At 36.3% G+C, this 20,753-nt stretch overlaps 2 protein-coding genes across 2 annotated transcripts in view; one reads left to right on the forward strand and one right to left on the reverse strand.

The window, feature by feature from the left end:
- Positions 1-4,253, forward strand: part of LOC134845548 (RNA cytidine acetyltransferase-like) — a 142,215-nt gene extending 137,962 nt beyond the window's left edge. The window contains exons 10-13 of the mRNA XM_063862484.1: positions 330-893; positions 1,197-1,429; positions 3,339-3,552; positions 3,925-4,253. Coding sequence (XP_063718554.1) covers positions 330-893; positions 1,197-1,429; positions 3,339-3,552; positions 3,925-4,187 — 1,274 coding nt within the window. The 3' untranslated portion in view covers positions 4,188-4,253. The remainder of the gene's footprint in view (positions 1-329; positions 894-1,196; positions 1,430-3,338; positions 3,553-3,924) is intronic.
- A 7,941-nt stretch (positions 4,254-12,194) lies between these two features.
- Positions 12,195-20,753, reverse strand: part of LOC134846292 (uncharacterized) — a 23,048-nt gene continuing 14,489 nt past the window's right edge. Inside the window, exons 4-6 of the mRNA XM_063863585.1 lie at positions 15,428-15,553; positions 14,233-14,452; positions 12,195-12,455 (exon numbers count right to left, since the gene is read on the reverse strand). Coding sequence (XP_063719655.1) covers positions 12,262-12,455; positions 14,233-14,452; positions 15,428-15,553 — 540 coding nt within the window. The 3' untranslated portion in view covers positions 12,195-12,261. The remainder of the gene's footprint in view (positions 12,456-14,232; positions 14,453-15,427; positions 15,554-20,753) is intronic.

The following is a 20,753-nucleotide window of genomic DNA, read 5'->3' on the forward strand; positions in this document are numbered from 1 at the left end:
CTTCAGTGTCTAGATTAAAGATCATTTTTTTGCACTCGATTAGAGTTTAGTTTCCTTGTTTAGACACAATCGAAAATTGCGCACCTAATAAAGTTTACAAAAAAGAATTTTAAACGAGAAAAATGCCTGTTTTTGGTAATGATTATTTTGGTCATTTTAAATATACGCCTTATCTCCATAATACTTTGATAAATTTGAGCCATAATAAATTTGAACCATTTGAAATTTATCATGATTTTGACCTTGGATATGTTTCAATCAGACGTCATATTATCTTCACTGTTAAATAAGTTTTCAAATTCCCAATAATCTAGCTCAGTTTTTTTCAGCTCTGGAACTTCTGGAAAGCTACTACTCTGGAAACTTTGTCTCTCTCAACACAAATGAAACAGAAACCCACAATAGTGCAGTAGCAAATGAGTCTTCGGAGCACCCAAAGAAAGGATCAGCACCGCTGCTGTTGAAACTTGACGAACGACCTTGCGAACACTTAGATTACGTCGGAGTGTCGTTCGGGCTAACTGCCGAACTGTTTCGCTTTTGGAAACGACGAGGCATGAAGCCCATGTATGTTCGGCAGACATCAAATGATATTACGGGAGAGCACTCTTGTATTATGCTGAAACCTCTGGGCGAAAACAACTCGCAATGGTGCAAACAGTTTAATTTGGATTTTCAACGAAGATTTGTATCGCTTCTATCGTATGAGTTTAGAAATTTTGCGGCTCCTTTGGCGCTTAATATTCTGTACTTGAAAGATCAGAAGTGTTTAGAAAATATAGCTGAAGATAAATTGCGCTTTTTGATGATCCCGTATGACTTGAAGAGACTGGAGTTGTATGCGAAGAATTTGACAGACTATCACTTGATCATGGACTTGGTGCCAATTTTAGGTTAGTATGACGGTTTTATTTGACAGAAATCGCCGGTTGTTGAAGCAATTTTAGAGAGTTAAAAAATATGAGAACTGTCGAATTTTCTTTAGTTTCGAAGCAACTTGAGGAATGTTTAATATACTCAGAACTGTTTTTATTAGTTTTGATGGTTTTATTTCAGCTCATTGCTATCTTTTGAATTTCAGCCACAGATTTCAATTTTGTTCATAAAAATTCACGATTGAAAAAATTATTAGTTTAAGTGCACTGGGTGAAGTTATTTTCTTTAATATATTAGTTTGTTTCTTTTGAATGCTTCAGCCAGACTCTACTTCACCCACCAGATAGAAGTGTCTCTCTCTGGCATCCAGGCCACAATTCTGTTGGGAGTGGGACTGCAGCACAAGAGTGTGGACACTGTGGCCACTGAGCTGGACATGCCCCCCTCCCAGACACTGGCCGTGTTCTGCAAACTCATCAAGAAGTTCTCCCAATCCATGCACGAAGTGATGGCTACTCAAATTAAGAAAAGTATCGAGCAAAGTCAAAGAGAGGTTAAAAATCATTCGGCGGTTTTTTTTTCATTTTAAGAGTCGAATGTTGTTAGTCTCTTATATAGGTCGTGATGATTTTTTTCTATTCGTTTTTTTTTCAGGAAAAGTCTTAAAATACTAGCAAAAAACAAACAAAGCTTATATTACATCTTTTTCGTACGAAGAATCATAAAATCTATTTTAAAAGTTATTTCTACATTAAAACGTGAACAAGTGAAAATATTTTAGAACGTTTCTCCATGCAAATAATTGTATGAACCATTGTTGTAATTTGTTGTAAATGTTTTTAATTTTACGAGGGGTAGGCAACGGGAAAAGAGCCAAGTTCCTTTGCTCTCCAATTATGAAAGCTGAAATGGCGCGAAAAAACGTGATCGGTTTCTAAGTTTCGAAAGTGGAATTTATTTTTAAGATTTCTCAGCAGAATAAAAACCTTTCGTTATAATCCAGTGTTCTCAAATGGGGTTAATATTATCAAAAAAAATGCCAATTTTAAATTGCTCTTGAAATTCTAAGACGTTTAAGGCCGTACATTTTTTGTTCGAAATTCGAAAGCGGAGTTTTTTCTAAAAAGTCAGTTTTTGGTCTGTGTGTTTGCGTTTGTTGACTCTTCTCCAACTGTCTGCTGGCTATATTTTTTGTTTTTCCGACTTTCTAAGAAAGCGGAATATTTGTGCTTCGGGGTGTTTTGTTTTCAGTCAATTTTCGGCTATCCAAATAATAGTTTTGACAATTTTTTGTACACCATTGAAGATATCGACTCCCTGAAATTAAATGTGAAAAGATGTTTTGCCTCAATCATTTTTTTGCAAAGTTCTGGGAGTTTGAAAAATGCCAATTTGGCCATGTTCTGTACTATTTTATGTGCGTTTTGAAGATTTTATTAAAAATGCTGAAAGCGTTACACGAATTATTTATGCCTGGCGAATTGTCCCGCACAACAAATTGATTTGAGGCTAGCTAATTGGTCGTATTGTGAGTAATGAACGTTTGTTCACTCTAAACTTTGATTTTTCGCGGTTTGAAGTGTGTTTTTTTTTAGTTTCACTGCATTTCCATTGTTAAAAGGAAGACAAACTCCACTATCGAACTGCAATAGTGTAAAGGTCAAGAAAAACGTGATCGACTTTTCGAAAATGGAAATTAATTATCAGCGTTACCAGCGAAATAAAAGTTGTACCTTTTGACTATTTTCGCAAAAAATTTTAGCAAAAAAATTATAAATTGTTCTCTAAATTCAAAGAGCTTTAAGGGCATCTGTTTTTTTCTTCGAAATTCGAAAAATTTAGGTTTTTGAAAAAACAAGTCAGTTTTTTTCAGCTTCCTTGCGTTCGCTGCGCTTTTCCAACTGTCAATTGGCTATCTTTAATTTCGTACGTCTCAAATTTTTACACGTGATCTATGAGTTTGCCCAAATCTTATAGTTTTATAATACTTTCTTTTGCAAAAAACTATTCAATTTGGATTAAGGGGCAGTCGGAACATTCATGGCGTTGCCCTGATATACGAGCAGTATTATTTAGTTGTTTATTGTCATTTTATCTGTACTACGGACGACCTTTGGCTGAAAACGAAGTTATACCATGCCGTATAAAAGTTACGAAGAGAAATTTATGCAAGCATATTAGTGTGAATTGATTGGTCTCTGAACTGAAAAAGCAATGCTTAAGGTAGCAATAAGTGACTGTTATTGAAATGATAACAATAGTTAACTACATGTCTCTATGACGAAGTAGAAAAGAAAACTCCGACCATTGATTACATGTTTTCCAATTCAAGTTTAAAAATTTCATAATTATAAATGCGAATACACTTTTATATAAGGCTGAGAAGATTGGTAAATATGTACTTTGTACCATTAAGTCATTTGTATCGATTTGTTTGCTTCAATTTGTGGCGTGTCTTGTAGGTTGGGTCCCGAGTGAGTGAATTGAAACCGACGGCAGTCAGTCTGGACAGAGACCTGGAAGAGGCTGGGGAGGAGGGGGAGGCTAAAATGAAGCAGCAGAGAGACAGACTGCTGGAAGAAGACGAGGGGGAGGAGGAAGAGATAAAGACGGAGTCGGATGAAGTAGAAGTGAAAGTGAAAGAGAAGAAGGCGCCTAGGAAGTATGACATCACAGGTGAGTCGCCACGTATATATTTCAGAATTTAAGATCAATTCAAAGTGTTTCAAGCAATTTCGGATGATATATATCATTTTTCTTAAAAACTTAATTTATGGCGTTGTGTTGAGCAAGAAGGTTGAAGTTTTCTGGGATGATTATTTTTCTGACTGCAAGTAATCCACTTACTCATTTTGCTAAAATTCCGGTAGCCGTCATCATAGAAAAATCAGCTTCGGTGGGCGCAAAAAATTGTTGTTAAAGAGGTGCAAATAGTCATCAAGCCGAGCCGTCTAAGTTGCAGCTTCAATTATTCGAGTAAAAATCAAGTTTTTTTTGCTAATTAAACATCAATTTTGATTTTTAATTGTTTTATTATTTTGTTTGAAGTCACCGATGAAGAATGGAACAGTGCTCTGGAGAAGTCAGAACTGAAGAAAAGCATCTCTATCCGGAGGAGTGAGTCAGCAGCTGACACACTGAGTAAAAAGAGACCCCTGGATCCAGAAGAGTCCGTGATAGACTCAATACTGCAGCCAAAGAACAAGAAAGGAGACAGTCGGAAGAGTATGAGTAGCTATGAAGATCCAAGTCTGAGCCAGAAGACAATCATAAGCAAAAAACACAAGAAGTTTCTAAGTAAACGATCATGATTGTATAAATCGATTTTGTTGTCTGTTATGAATGGACATTTGAATTGAAAATTGTTTACTGGCCAGTATAGTTCACTGAACTGGCATCCCGTTTTAACTCGAAAACGTCTCGAAATTTGTGCAGCATATTTTTTGATATTAATAACCGGGATCCGCGATTATCTCGTATTGTCTGTGGATTTTGATAGTGAGTGACGATGAACGCAGTTGTAGTTTTGATTTTTTACTTGATTAAATTAATTTGCTAAACCTAGAAGGGAGGCAAATTATGCTTTTCAATTGAAAAAACACTAATGGCGCGAAAAATGTGCACAATTTTAGGTTCTAAAAGAGGACTGGAATTTTTTAGATTACGCAGCAGAGCCGAAAAAGTACTATTAGGCCAGACCAAGTTTTCTCCAATTGAATTAGCTAAATGAAAAATGGTAACTATCAAATATTTTTGAATGTGAAATGTATTTGAAAAGATGACTTTGTGAAAAAAGAAAATAATTCACAAACGTCCTACATTTTTCCGATTGACCCATTGTTCTCTTTTGGCTTCGTTGATGAAAAAATTCTCGTCGAAATTCAAATTGCTTCAACATGATTTTTTTACTAGCGAACTTCAGTTAGTGTTATGCTACGACTATTTTTTTTTCTAACCTGAGAAGCAAATATTGGTGCCACTTTAGAGGCACCTTTACGGCTTTTTGATAACATAGCATGTGTATTGATATTCATATAGTTATAAGTTAACTTAGTTAACTCATTTTTAAACTTGCGAAGCGAGTCTATTAGTACGAACCTTCTGTTTTTTCCCGACCTAATTCGCAAATATTGGTGCCACTTCTGGGGCACCTTTGCAGCTTTTTCAGAGCATGTGCTTTGACATTCGAATAGTATAAGTTAACTCAGTAGTGTTAAGGTATCATGGATCTAGCATAGAGGCAGGGAAGGAAACCCGCAACAAAACTGGGCAGCGTAGGATGTTTTTAATGAACTTTTTTTCGTAAACTAGCCAAGTTGCGTCCGCTCTATAGATTGAGGCATGGTAGTTGGTATTTTTGTTTCAAATTGACTGGTACTGCCAATGCGTCAAAATTGGCTTGCGTCACTTAGCAATTATGTAGACTCATAATTGGCGTGCGTTACTTCAGAAATTTTGTAGACTCAAAGTTTTTCTCATTCCGTTTTTCCCAGTAGCGTTATCGGTTAAATTTGTGCAATTTCGCCTTTGTTAATTCATCAAATGAACCGAAAAAAGTGACTTGTTTCGCACAACATAACAATAATGAATACTCGATCTCAAAATTTTTCTAACTATAATCTCGAAACTTTTGAAATGCATTATTTATACTTAATGTGGCTTTATGCTACGCGATTATTTTTGTGCAAAGTTAGTGTGGATGCTTTTAGTTTGTTATATTCCAAATTATTACTTGCAAAATGAGTCTATTCGCATTTGATGCCACTTGCTGAATAGCAATGTCAATTCATCAGCATAGGTGGCTGTCATATTCGTGACTAGTGTTTGTCGCTTAATAAGCGTGCATGGCTGAGTGGACAGAGACTCAAAATATCTTGATTGCAGTGGGTTGCAGATTCGAATCCATCCAACACTCAGCCGAGTTTTTGCTAATTAGAGGCTTAGTTCTTATTTTACTTGATAGAGCGGCTTTTTGTCATGCTCTTGCAAGTTTTTGCAGGGCGCAGCTTCGCCTCTGAGTAAATTACTCAAATGAACCGGAAAAAGCTAATTGTTTCCAACGACAATCATAAAAACTCGCTTTCAAAACTTCACTTAATATATCTAACAATTTTTGAACTGACAACTATTGCAAATATTGCAACTATTGTAACTATTGCAACAATAGCAACTATTGCAACTATTGAGGAGTTTGTCAACCCCGACACGAAATGATGAGGAAAAGCGACAGAGCGATAAGACCGCCGTCTTGTTTTGGTTTTCGTGATCACTCGGAAGAAAATCCAAATGAGGACTCCGTTTCTGCGTCGCAGAGAGTTAGTGACGATGAACAAGAGGATTCATACAACGAAACCAAAGACAAAATAGAAAATGAAGAACAACATACTGGGGCGACTCAACAGCTTCGTGTTATGACCCTCAGCGAGCAAGGCCATTATCCTGTCGTACCCATTACAGAAAACGTCACAAACTGTTTGTTTGACGCCTTTGGAGGGTCTCTCGACATATCTAAGGAAGTTCAAGAAACTGAATGGGGAACAGATGGACTGTGAGTGTGAACCTCCAAGGCAAACTGTATTTAGTCCCGGGGGGAAACATTGGCCGTAAATACGTTGATCTTTTAACGAAAGAAGTCTGCCGATTGAACCAAAACGAATGTTCAGAACGACTTCTTATATTCAGCCGATTAATCTTACAGCGGGACCCAATGATAAAAACCACACGTGATGTGATAGCTTTGATAGGAAGACGACTTGAAGACTGGGAAAATAGTAAGTTCAATATTCTACTACAAGAAGCCAAACGATGTTCACAAAAACAACCGAGGAAACCTATGAAAAAAAAAATAGATCTGAAGACGAGCACACCGCAGTGGTTTTTGCACGAATGATGATGGAAGGGAAAGTTCGGTCTGCCATGCTTTGGCTGACAAGCAGATCTGGCGGAGGTTTGCTCCATCCAAATGACGAAGTTATTGATTCCACAACAAAAACAAGAAAATTAGTCATTGACATTTTGGAAGAAAAACAACCCGTAGCACAACAGTCAAAAGAAGAAGCAAGAATACAAGTAGACAGCTTGCCTGAGTTAGAAACAGTAACCATCACTTCTTCTTATATAGAAAAAATTGCGAGGTCAATGCACGGTGGAGCCGGACCTTCAGGAACAGATTCGGAACACTGGAAAGACGCATTTCTTCGATTTGGAGGACATAGTTCGGCTTTGAGAGACGAAGTGGCAGCGCTGATCACAAAGATAGCTAACGAAATTATTCCATGGAACCAAATACGAGCATTGATGTCAGGTCGTCTGATCGCTTTGGACAAGTGCCCCGGAGTTAGACCCATTGGCATAGGTGAGTGTTTGCGAAGAATAATGTGTAAATGTATGGCCGAAGCGACCAAAAAAGATCTCGAAGAAACCTGTGGATCTCAACAACTAGCTTGTGGTGTGAAAGCAGGAATAGAAGGAGCTGTACACTCAGTGGAGGAGTTGTTTAATAGCACCAAAGAGGACGGACATGGTCTTCTATTGATGGATGCCTCAAATGCATTCAATGCATTGAACAGGGAAACGGCTCTATGGAATGCTAGAATACTTTGGCCAAGGTGCTCACGATTTCTTTTCAACACTTATAGTGGGTATGCGCCGCTAATTGTTGCAGGAACGACAGAACTTCTTTTCAGTAGTGAAGGCACTACACAGGGTGATCCACTAGCGATGTTATTCTATGGTGTTTCATTGATGCCACTGATTGAATCACTCAAAGACCGAGATAAGTATTTACAAACATGGTATGCAGATGATTCGGGAGCTCTCGGCGCACTAGAACTGGTTGAATGGTTGTCATCTTTGACTGAAAACGGCCCGAAGTATGGCTATTACCCCGAGCCAAGCAAAAGTTATTTGGTTGTTCACCCGAACTTTGTTGAAAAAGCTCATCAATTGTTTGACAGGTTCGGCATCAGAATAGTTGAAGGTAGAAGATATTTGGGCGGATTTATTGGCTCTGATGAAGGCAAAATTCGTTTCACTTTAAAAAAAGATCCAAGAATGGCTGGATTGTCTTGGCGAGTTGTCCAAAATGGTAGAAAAAGAACCTTAAGCTGCTTTAGTTGGATTAACAAGATCACTGCAATGCAAATGGAATTTTGTCCAGAGAGTAGTCAAAGATACGTCGCAGTTGTTTGCTCCTCTCGAGAAGATGTTGGAGGAAAACTTTTTGCCAAGCTTACTAGGAACTTCTAGTGTCACACACTCAGATCGTGTTTTGTATTCACTTCCTGTCAAAAGAGGGGGACTAGGTGTACGAAATACAATAGAAGGTTCCAAACTAGCATTTTCCAGTTCACGTGAAGCAACCGACTGTCTCGTGAGTTCGATCCTTAACCAAGATGATTTCGACCAAACTCTACACAAAACAAAGATGAGAGAAGCAAGAAAAAATCACGAGGAGAAAAAAAATGCTGTGGACAAAGATAAACTCGATGAATTGCTTGCAGTTTTACCAGCAGATCAGAAACGAGCGATCCGGAGAATAATCGACAACAACTGTTCCTTGTGGCTAACTTCGCTGCCCTTGTTGAAAGATAATTTTGATTTGTCAGCCACAGAGTTCAGAGACGCTCTATGTGTCAGGTACAGAAAACCACTCAAACGTTCTTTCTCGAGATGCGATAGATGTCAACAAGATTTTGACTTACAGCATGCATTTTCTTGCAAGAAGGGCGGACTGGTAACACTACGACACAACGAAATAAGAGACGCAGTGGGCGATCTTGCTTCAATTTTGTGGAAAGATGTGAAAAGAGAACCTGTCGTAAAAGAACCAGATATAGAAAATGGAACCCCGGCACTAATTGCAGATCTTTCAGCTCGTGGGGTTTAGGATAGACAGTCGGCTGCGTCGTTCGACATCCGTGTTACAGACACTGACGCTCCGTCTTACCAAAACCGCAATCCCATGAATGTACTGAAAACTGCAGAGATTGAGAAGAAAAATAAGTATGGACCAGCTTGTGAAGAAAAGCACATGTCTTTCACTCCACTTGTCACTTCAATAGATGGTGTTTTGGCACCGGAGTTCACGTTTTTCCTCAAACGACTAGCAGATGATCTGGCATCAAAATGGGACCGCCCATATAGTCATGTCATGTGCTGGGTGAGATGTAGAATTTCATTCGCTATACTAAGAGCAACCAACATTTGCATCAGAGGCACAAGATCCAAATGGCGATCCCTCGGCGTTGAGGACTTTTACACACTTGGAATGGCATTCTAAATATTCACAGGCTGTTAACTGGGGCTTTCATCGCGCATAACTGACTCCTATGATATTAGAATTTCGACACCATTTGCATATTATTTCGAAGAATATGAGATGTGTGAAGATAAAAACACAAGATGACAACTGTGAACAAGCAACGAAAAACTTTTCCTTGCACCATTCGAAATAATTTATTTTGATTTTAAGTTAAATTAAAAAAAAATTTAACGAGCTGAAAAAAATTTTTTTTTGATCAGCTGACTTATAGAATTTTACGAAGTGAGTGGAAAACTGGAAAAGAGCCGTTTTATTGACATTTTGCCATGTTTTTTTAGCCGAAGCAAAATTGATATGGAATTATTGGCTATAGGAAGATCAAAACGCTCTTAAATCCAAAGTGAAAAAAATAGCAGCAAAAATGATTCAATGAATAGGAGGAGGACATATCATCTTTCCCTGTGAAACTCGAATATTCATAATTTCTAAAAATGACTACTGTAAAAGCAGTAACACAGATAACTGTCTCAGGCTATCTGTTTTCTGTTTTTTTTTCCTGCAAAAAAGAATTGTAAGATACGTAGATGGGCCCCGGAAAATTTGACGACAAGCAAATTAGACGACGTAAAAAACGGAATTTAGACGATATCTGCTTCTGATTTTAGACGATAAAGATTGGGTCATATACCAAAAGAAAACCAGTAAATTATCACAGAACTGATCAAAAATGATTGTAAATAAATCATAAATCATTAAATCGAAAAATGAAATAACACTTTGAATGCAACAATTATACAAGGGTGATATTTACCAGTATTTACTCAACCAAATTTTAATTTAAAACTGCAAACAAATTTCCAGCCTTTTGCACGCAAGCTATCGTCTAAATTCCGTTATTTTCGGATCGTCTAATTTGCTTGTCTAATTTCCTACATCACATCAAAGATCGTAGCACTTCGTGTACTATAGTAAGCAAAACAAAATATACAGCGCAAATTGGCAAGTGATTTTGATAGTTAGGCAGTAAACGTTTGCTTAAACATTTATAAACTTCAGCTTTGCTTAATTCACTTTCTCACCTAATTGACAATAAAGTTCACTGTCTGGATCATAACCGTCTGCTTGTCAATTGCCCCAATTTTTTATTAATTTTATGTATATCTTCATAAATTTTCAATAAGGTGATATATTTTCGTTAAAGAAACTAAACAGATAAATTTTGTCCTTTAAATTCGATACAATTGGAACAATTCATCCCAATATTTGGTATAAATAGAACTTTACTTTGCTAGGAATTTCTAATCGTTTTTTACTGAATAAGTCTTTGAATAGTTCCAAACCATAAAACTAAAATATGCTAGTTGAAGTTCTTGATTCAACAAGCTCTTGATTCAACAAACATGCCAAAATAGCATGTTTGCTATTCAGAACATCTCAGTAGCTGCCAGGACCTTTATTTTTTTGTATCGTTATGGTGACTTAATTACGTCACAATGAGCTTTTTTAACGAAAACGTAAGCGTGCATGCCAGTCAAAATTTGTCAAACGTGTCGCAGAAGTTTTATTTTTTGTCTTTTTGGTTGTATATGTTGTAATCATTTCCTTTATGAATAAATGAAGTTCTCATTTAACATGGTTATCCTACGGTTTCTATTTAGCTGCTGCTTTTTTCTCATGTTTTATCTGGTTTTTGGGCGTTATAACATTCATTTTTGAAGTATATAGCACGCTCATTTGTTATAGCACGCTCAGGCTAGTTTTTGGCGTTATAAAAATTACGAGATTAAGTGTTTTGTAATCGGGGACTTTTTTTCCAGTATACAATACTCTTGCAAGAGAAATTGCAGTTGCTTTAATGTTGATCCTTAACAATTTCCAGGTTCATTCTAACTTGGCCTGGAGGTACGCGGTCATCTTGACTCTAAGAAATGGAGTTCGGCTTGCGACACGACCTTGTTTTTTAAATCAATGAAAATGAAATATTTTTCCGGTGAACATTGAATTAATAGACTTTCGTTTGTCTGCTCAAGTATCGTCGACAAAAATTATATCATTATTTTTTTTTGCTGTAAGCAGGTATCATAGTGGTTGCAAGAGTTAATTATTTTAGATTGAAGAAGACTTGAAAATTTTTCGCTAAATCAATTGTTTTTCTGCTCAATTGGTTTCTGCTCAGAGATAGTCGGCTTCGTAAGTTTCGCAAGCAATTTTTCCAAGAACTGTTTTTTTTTTAAAAAAACCAGGTATTAAGATAATTTTTCTTTGATAAAAACCGGTATTTTTCGTGATTGATAAAAACAGGTATTATGAAAGTGTATGGCATATGGATTTTTTTTCTTTTTTTTTGAGAGGTTTTGGATGTTTCTTCATTTTTTTGAATTTCGCAACAATGTTTAGCTTTTTCTCACCTACCTTACCAATTTTCAAAGAACGGGTATCCATGTACCGCTTAATCTCCTGTGCGCCTGCATAATCTAATCCCCTAGTAGTGGCCCTTTGAGAAGGCAAAATTTTTCAATTTTGACAGCTCGTGAAACTTTTTGACTATTCTTGAGAAACCCTCCCAAATCTGAGATTTAAAAAAAATTTTATAGGTAAATATGAAAAGCTCCCAGACTAAAAAATAAGCAGTTAGATTTAAAAAATCATTTGTCTCATTATGTGTTATTTCTGCATCGCTAAACATTTCTTGTTTCATTTATAAAACTATGTTCTAAAATTGATTTATTTCCATAATTCTTCTGATTTGACTTAAGAATTCAATATTAAGTTATCTTTTATTTTGAAGTTTTCACCCAATTGGTGAAGGCGTCCTCATACCGTCTTCTGCTAGCAAAAAAACAGCCGAATTTTTTTGAATATTTTTGTATTTGTTTGAAAAGAGTTTGAATTTTTTTCAAAATTATTTTGTTCAAACTTTATGAGCCAAAAACACGGTACAGTTTCATGGTTTGAGGGATCTGAAAATGAATTACATTTTTCTTCTAACTCAGCAAATGTTTCAATTCATTTGATAATGTTATAAAAAATATAAAGAATAGAATAAAAACTTGGATACTCTTATGAAAGGGTTACAAATTTGTACAAATCTTGGAATCAAAATAGGAATAAATAGATAAAATTCAGCTCAAATTTGTTCGGTTTTTTGATAACTTCTGGTCTAATTGTTTGTAAAACCTGTGAGCTTCTTTAAGCGCTTCTGGAGTTTTTCGGTCAATGATGATCACGTGGTTATGCGGGTGCTTGGAAGCAGTAACAGGTTTCGGGTTATCCCATTGGGCAATTCCTCTCGCTATATCTCTTATGACCATTGGACCTTCAGGTGAACCAATTTTACAATAGACGGTACACATTATATAGAGTCATGAGCTTTCTCGTTTGCAACATGCGGAGCTTTTCAACGAGCCCTCAAAGAAAGCATTGTAACATACGAGATTTTTAAGAAGCCCTCAAAGAAAGCATTTTAACATACGAGTTTTTCAGCAAGCCCTCAAAAAAGGCATTATAACATAGGAGATTTTTAAGAAGCCCTCAAAAAAGGCATTATAACATACGGGATTTTTAAGAAGCCCTCAAAAAAGGCATTATAACATAGGAGATTTTTAAGAAGCCTGAAAAGTGTTGTAGCTTCCATATCCATTTTCTCTACCAGCAAATGAATCAATATTTTTGCGCGTAGTTCTGTGACCCGTTATTAAAAATTAAGGTTCGCTAGACTGAATTGACGCCGTAAAAGAGTACCAAAAGAGATCAACGATGTGTCTGTTTCGTTTACAGGAAAGAAAGGTTTCTAAAAAATCCAAATAGTAGAAAAAATTGGGTTATACATATTATGTTATACATATAATATTGTGTTGCTAGTGTCATAAATTGAGTTGCTTAAAGTTATTAGTTATTTTTGCTTAAGAATTTCGAAAAAGAGAGTATCTATGCTCCAAAAGCTTTTTGAATTTGTTTCAAACCCTTTGTTTTGGTTTATATTGGTGAATGACAAGAAAACAGATCTGAGCTAGAGACAGTGAATTTAATAGACAGTGCTAGCTTACTGCTTTATTTATAGGGTTGGCAAATGAGACAGTGAACTTAAAAAAGAGCAAAAATAACACAATGAAGTTTACGGCGGGTAATTGAACGAAAGAAGCGGGTAAACGAATATTTGTTTCACAATTTGGTTGCTCTCAAATCGAAGGTAAAAAAGAATAACTGCAATAATAAATAGTGATTCGTTATTCGGCTAATACGTTTTTTCCAATTGGTGGCCTTGTCCTTTCTTTTTTTTTCGGTTTACTTTCTCCAATAATTGCATATTAAATTCACTGTCTGGATCAGACCCGTCTCCAGGCCATTCAACCTTGGGTGACGATTTAATATTCGGCTAATTATTTTCTTTCATTTGATTGCCTTGCTTCTTCTTTATGTGCCTGACTGTTTCTCATAATTGCCCATCATAATAACTGTCTGCATCAGGCCCGTCTCTTTGTCTTTCAACCTCAATCTTTTTTAAAAAAAAAACATTTAAAATGTGTTTCTATAGCTTAAATTTTTTAAATTTTTCATTTCGCGTCTATTATATTCACTAGGTACTACTATTATGAGTCTATACGCCTCTGAGGGATCTACTTTACATTTATTAGCGGGGCTTAATTTATAGTGGATCTACCTAACAATCCTCCTATGGTTTCTACCAAAAAAATGCCACCCCTATGAATAAAAGCAGTAAACTAGCACTAGAGCCATCTATTTAAAAATCGAAGTTGCTGTATTCTGATTAGTCGAAAAATCAACTAAAATAATCAAATGAATAATTACCCCTTTCCAAGACGAAATAGTAGGTAGATTAAGTCAATTTTTTGACCAGTCAGAATGCAGCAAAATTCGAATTAAAAATAGAGTGCTCTAGAGCTAGTTTACTGCTTATATTTATAGGTAGTAACTCTTTAGTAGATACCATAGGTGGCATTGGTAAGTAGATCCACTACAAGTTATGCTACGCTTTTGTAGAACCGAATAAGGAGGCTCAATAAGATCTGTGCCTGCGTATACGCGCGTAAATACATGTGTCCCGACTATTGTAAAAAAAATGTGTCACATACCTTTGAAGTATGCGTGCATGCAGGAGCCCAACCACATGTCTTCCGGTCGCCATACGCAAGGAAGTGAGAAATTGAAGTTGACACTGTTCCCATAAAATCCTATGCAATGCTGCGCACAGTTTTGTACGAAGCTCTCAATGATAGAGCTGTCGAATATTTCCAATTGACCCATACAGTATTTGAAAGGTAGAGTTTTTCCACGTATAACGCTGATCGGAATCTGAGGCGTGGTTCAATCGTGTGATAGATGGATTTCGATTTTCATTGACGAGAATCAGAGACGCATTTGGACCTCTTCATTGTCCGAAGAGCCTTTTTTGGCTCAGTTCACGACAATTATTAATGGCCAATGAAACCTAAATTTTTGAAAACAGCTTTTCGATCCATTAAAAGTACGAAATTTGAGAGCGGCATCACTGTAATTTTTCGGGAAAACTCAAAAATTTCAAAATGGCACTTTTTTCTGATCAGAAAATTAATTGGTCTAAGGCCAAAATTCACGATTCTGTAAAAGAAACACGACTGTTCGCGTGAGGACGAAACCCTGGTTTTTATTGCTGTTTTTTGTGACTGAAGCGAAAATGATTTTTAAAAACAAATTATAGAATTTTTTTTATAAAACAATGAAAGCAAAACGATTTTATGTCAAAGTACAAAGTGATGCATTTTGCATCAATTAACGTAATATTCAGACCAATCAACTTGCCTCTATTTACTTTGAAATGATTTTCAGCTGAATTGTATCGCTGCCTAGGGTTTCTTAGAAACCTAAATAGACCGCACAATAATTATCCCAAATGTTCATTTTTCAAAACCTAATATCCTAATAGCTTTACAAAACGCACTTGCAAGACTAAAAATTATTAAATTTGAAGTTCGAGCATCGATAATTTTAATAGTACAAAAAGTTCTGCCAAAAAATCTATGGTTTGTTTCTGTAACACAACCCAAAGTGACCTTCTGTTGTTTTGGAAATTGGGTTATAATACTCAAAGATGAAAAGATGATTGTTTGAAAATACCTGCGGGAAAAAAATCAGCAGTTTTCGTAAAGTTTGATTAACAATTTGGTAGTTTTAGGCCGTATACGAGAATGAGCGAGTTTCGACACGTTTCAAAACATCAACAAGCAAAATTATGAGCTTTTTTTCTGAAGTTCTTTAGTTATTTTTGGGATCCATCTATCATAATATTGCCTCATGTCGCCGCAACTTCGTGTTTTTACGAGGTACGTCTATGAATCTGCAAAGCCCTGCCGTGTTCAAGGGCACGTGACTTTCGGCAAGTGGCTTGCGTGGGTTCGCAATTCTCCATTCCGGGTACTTTCGGCAATACAATTCTCAATATTTTGCTGTGGTTTACTTAGGCATTTAATTTATAATTCAAAACAATGAGACTTGAGAAATTTACTTCATGTTAGACAAACGAACTGTAGCTGATTTGGAGGGAGGGGAGGGCTCGTGGGGATTCGAATCCCATATATATATATATATATATATATATATATATATATATATATATATATATATATATATATATTTATGTTTATATATATCGAATATATAAAAATAAAGGGTTTAGGATTTTGAAATTTTCAGTCGTATCCGACGGTTTACTAATAAAGCAAAAGAAGTTAAATTTAAGCTAAGTGCTTCCCATGGACGGACTAAGCAAAAGTCTAAATAGTTTAAAAGCTCGATCATTAGCTCCAGGTTTGATTAATTGATTAATACAAATTGTTATCCGCACCGGAGTTCCATGGATTATAATCGATTATAATGGAAAAATGTTGTCATTATAATCCGTTATTGTGGCAAATTTAGACCACAAAATCGATTATATTGTCGTTATAATCGATTAATTTCGTGAAAACCCAATCCATTAAAATCCATTATTATGGATTACAATCCATTTAAAGTCCATTATAATAGATTATAATCCATTTAAAATCCATTATAATTGATTATAACGGATTACAATTTATACATTTTTTTGCAAAACTTGCAACAATTCTGCGTTACTCACGGCCTGCTCGCAATCTAAATCTAATCGAGTTAACCCCCTTCCCACTTTGCCCCCCCATCCGCGTTTGCCCAAACCCCTGCTCCCACTCCCCTACGTTTATCCCTACGCCCACCCCCATGTTTGCTAAAGTTTATCCCCAACCCCCCCCCCCCAAGTTACAGTCCCCTCCCCAGTTTCTTTACCATTCTTTACCTTGCGAAAGATACTACTTTGTTTGACAGGGCTGGTTAATAGGATCTGGTTGGAAGCTACTGATCCGTTCAAGGACGAGGGACTCTTTGGCGATGTTGAGCTTGGGTCAGTATCGCGTATTTTTTCTTTGGGCTGCTAGTTTCTGTTTTCTGGCGGAGTGTCGATATTCAAATGTTCACTACGATTTTTTCATCCGCCTTCCAGTTAAAAGCTCTCTTTGTTGTCCAAAATGATATTGCAATTCTGAAAGACTACGCTTTTCAAAAGTTTTTTTTGGTTTTCTTTGGATATTTTTTCAAAAAGGACACAGTTTCTTTTCAACTAAAATAGGTTCCGAAAATTCGAGAAGATTTCTGAAACCGAGCTGATGCAGGTAGATTTTGGTGGTTCTGACAACATTGTCTGTAATTTAAATTTTAACTGTTTGAACTCCGTTTTTAAGCAATTCGTTGGATCAAGGATTATCAACGGTACAGAACATTGATTTATATGCTGTGAATTGCAAAATGATTTGAATTTGTGACCAGTAAAACATGAAGCTTGACGAACCTTGATTGTTTTTGAATTTCTCTGGAAATGAAAACAATCGCTCAGAAAATCATCCACCGTTTTCGAACAATTCTATACAAAAACCAATTATCTAGAGGAGCCTGATTTGAATCCAATAAACCCGAAAAGTCCAAACCAATTTTCCAGTTTACAAAAGATAATCCCGGTAAATGGTAGGTTTGCTTTAAGATGATAAAATTTTCAATATTTTGTTTCCTTCGATGTATCTGAGCAGTTTTTCCATGAAAATAACTCATTTTTTGATATGTGGTTGCCACCCATGACCCAAAAAAATGTTTTTTATACCAAGCTCTCCCAGATTGGCTTTCGGAAGCTTTTTCAGGGTAGCTGTCTTAGGAATTTGAGGTACGAAAAATTACTCTAAATGTATAACAACCCATTGGAGGTTTGAAGAATTATTGAAAGTAGGTGCTGTCTTTATTGGTTTAAAGCTCTCGTTACTCGTACAGTTCCTTGACAAGCGGTTTTAAGATGTTATCTCCACCAGTCAGAACGGCAACAGTTTCGTTGTTGAAAAAACATTTAGTTTCTAGTGGACTACTGACAAATTTTTAGTTTCACAATATTACTGGTTACAGCAAATTGTTCTGGAGTCAAGTTTTCATCGGTGAAAATTACAGTTATGACGGAAAAAGCGATGGTAATTACAAGCCCATTAATTACAATTATACTATTTATAATTTGAAATTATATTGGAGATTTTGTTGAATTTGAATGTATTAGTGATAACATTTAAGATGTCAATTTTTAAATGAAAACAAGACTGCTCGTATCAGGGCGAAGCCCTGAATGTGCCGACTGCCTTTTAAAGTTTATGGGCATTAATAACATTAAAAAAATAAATGAAACAAAACAAAATGAAAAAATTTTTTTTTCTGAAATTTGAAATCTTTTATGAAAACTATCACCCCACACGCCATATAAAGTACAAAAGATAGATTTAGCTCCTGGTAACAACTCAATTTTGGCAAAAAAGCTTCTCTCAACCAATTTGGAACGATTTCTAAGACGGATTAAATCTCCGCGTAATTATATTGCGCGTTAATTGTCCCAAATTGGTCAAAATGGCCAAAATGGCAATCTTTAAACCATCATAACTTTACTAAAATTGATCACAGGTGAAATATCTTTCCATATTGGAGCTCAGAATAACAATACTTTTCGAATGACAAATTTTTTTTGTCAAAAATGGCTAGTTAACAAGTCGAAATTTGCCTGAAGAAAAAAAACCCACCCCGAGCACAAATATTCCGTTACTTTCGTATCGAAAGTCGTAACAATAAATGAATAGGTTATTTTCAAGCACTCAACGCTGAACATCTAGGGGTAAAAAGTACGAACAGTAACAGTTGAAGTCGCAAGTTTTAGGTTTCGAGCAAACTACTTATGAAACAGATGCTACGGTCTTCTCATTTAATATTCCGCCATTTGATTTGTGAATTTTTGAACAGTAAGAATTATGCGTGGAATTTCATTTGCTTTTTTATCCATTGGAGTTATAATTGATTTAGTCTTAAGAACTGTGGCTGGTACAAACTCATCATAATGTTTTTAGGAATGAATCAGTTCTCTGTAGAAGTTTCTGATATCAAATCTGTAGAATCAAAGTTTGTTTCGGTTTAGTGTTTAACAGTAAAGTTTCAAGGTGAAAACCATCTTGTTGAGCGAGTACAGCTCATTAGTTTTAATATTTCGTTTAATGAGGTTGTAAAAGTCAATTGTTCTTCAGTCACTTCCATGAATTTGTCAAATGCAAGCACTTCAATATCGGGGAAGCAACGGTTTTTTCTAGTGAAATGTTTTTCGCCAGAGTTTGCATTTGGGGTCATGCTGACAACTTCTTGATTCTTTTTTTTCAAAAGAGATTGTGTGTTCATTTGAACAATTATTTGTTGATTTCTTGTTTGCTGGTCATAAAGATTTTCCTAAGGATACCAAGTTAGGAGTCACTCAAAAGCGGGGTTCACTCACTAGGGGTCTTTTTTCGAGGATGAGTTATAGTATCTAATGCCGCCATAAAATCGATATGCCCTTGCTCATTATTTGGCGTAAATTGCCTACTTCCGGTCAAAGGGGATGCTTTTCCAAGTGCTAATAGCTTCCGGTCCAACCGCTGGATTGATTCAAATTATAATACAAGATGTATCTTGCCACTACCTATCAACCCTCCAGGTTTCAGCTCCCTGCGATCATCGGTGGCCGAGAAACGACTTCCGGAAGTTAGGGGTGGTTTTGTTTACTTTGGGCATAAAACCGAAGTGGGGGTCTTAGGGGTCTGGGTTTCCAAACTTAAGCTCCCCTTAACTAGGCCTACAACATACTAGAAATTGAGTCTATTCCAACCGCTAGTTACCGAGTTCTGACAGGGCCCATTACACTTCCGGAACCGTTATCACTTGCCCCGAGGGTCTGACGGGTTCCGATTTTTTTAATGCCCGGGTCAAATCATCTCTAGTGTCGCTCCTCTGAATTTCATAACATTAGCTTTCTTAGTTCCGATTTGGGGGGGGGGGGGGGGGGGGGGTTCGCCGAATTTGTCAAATTTTATTTTCTGGCATAGGAGGGACGATATTTTCGAAGGTTGAACTATTTCGAACTTTACCTTTTGTTTTCTCTACTACTTAACTTAATGACAAATCAATCTTGCGCTCAGGTTAATATTGCATGTAATACAGTAGAATCACCAATTCTACACTGATTGTATCTCTAATAATTGTGTTGTTTGTGTTGTCAGCACTAATTTAATTGTGCTGTCAGCATGTCCTTGACCATTGTCCCAGATTTCAACTCGAATATTATCTACAAATAACCGCACACCGTAGAATTTTGGGGTTTCTGCAATTCGACGTGGTACTGTTACGTAGCGTTACGCGCTTTGGTAACCATTTTGCCGCTGAATCCTTGCCAATTCTGTAGACTACAGGATATTTTTTTTACTTCGAAGGAGGGTTCGGTGAGCAACAGATTGAAAGCTTCCGATAATATTTACGTTCAGAGGTGGTACTGAAATGATGTTGATTGAATTACTTGTTGAATGTTCTGCTTGATTCCAATAAAAATATTCCTTTTTCAATTCAATTGAATTTTCCGGTGGTATGGTGTTACTATTCGAAATTTTAGTTTGGCGTCGTAAAAACTCTTTGTTCGTCTTTCTCTTCAGACCTCCCTGCATAGAAAACCTCGCATCATCTATTCCCAATGGACAAAGTCTGATACATTGATTGGCAAAAAAATTTCAGCTCAAAAACCTGCTGATTTTTTTTCCTTTCCAGTCCTAAGGTTGATCTCTGGTTTTTGTTTCAGTTGATTTATATACCGTCAATAATTTTCACGAAACTTGAATTCACGTTTAGTTGTACAAAAGAGTGATGACCTCTCTTGTTGTGTTCTCGGTGCCGATCGTTTTTGTTTTTGTCACTGTGACTAATTCAGAGAAAATGTTAAAAGTAGTAGTAATATAACTACTTCAAAAACTGTAAGTTTTTTTGACGAATCAATACAAATCACTATATCCGATTTTCAAAGGATTCTACAGCTGGCTAGTTTGGCTGTAGAATCCAAGGATTGGATACTTTTTCAGCCAAAGTTCGGTAGTAGGGTTTGCTGTTACTACCTTGCGAAAGATACTACCTTGCTTGACAGGACTGGTTAATAGGACCTGGTTGGAAGCTACTGATCCATTCGAGGACGAGGGACTCTTTGGCGATGTCGAGGACGAGGGACTCTTTGGCGATG

Source organism: Symsagittifera roscoffensis, chromosome 5 (assembly GCF_963678635.1).
Source record: "Symsagittifera roscoffensis chromosome 5, txSymRosc1.1, whole genome shotgun sequence".
NCBI lineage: Eukaryota > Metazoa > Xenacoelomorpha > Acoela > Convolutidae > Symsagittifera > Symsagittifera roscoffensis.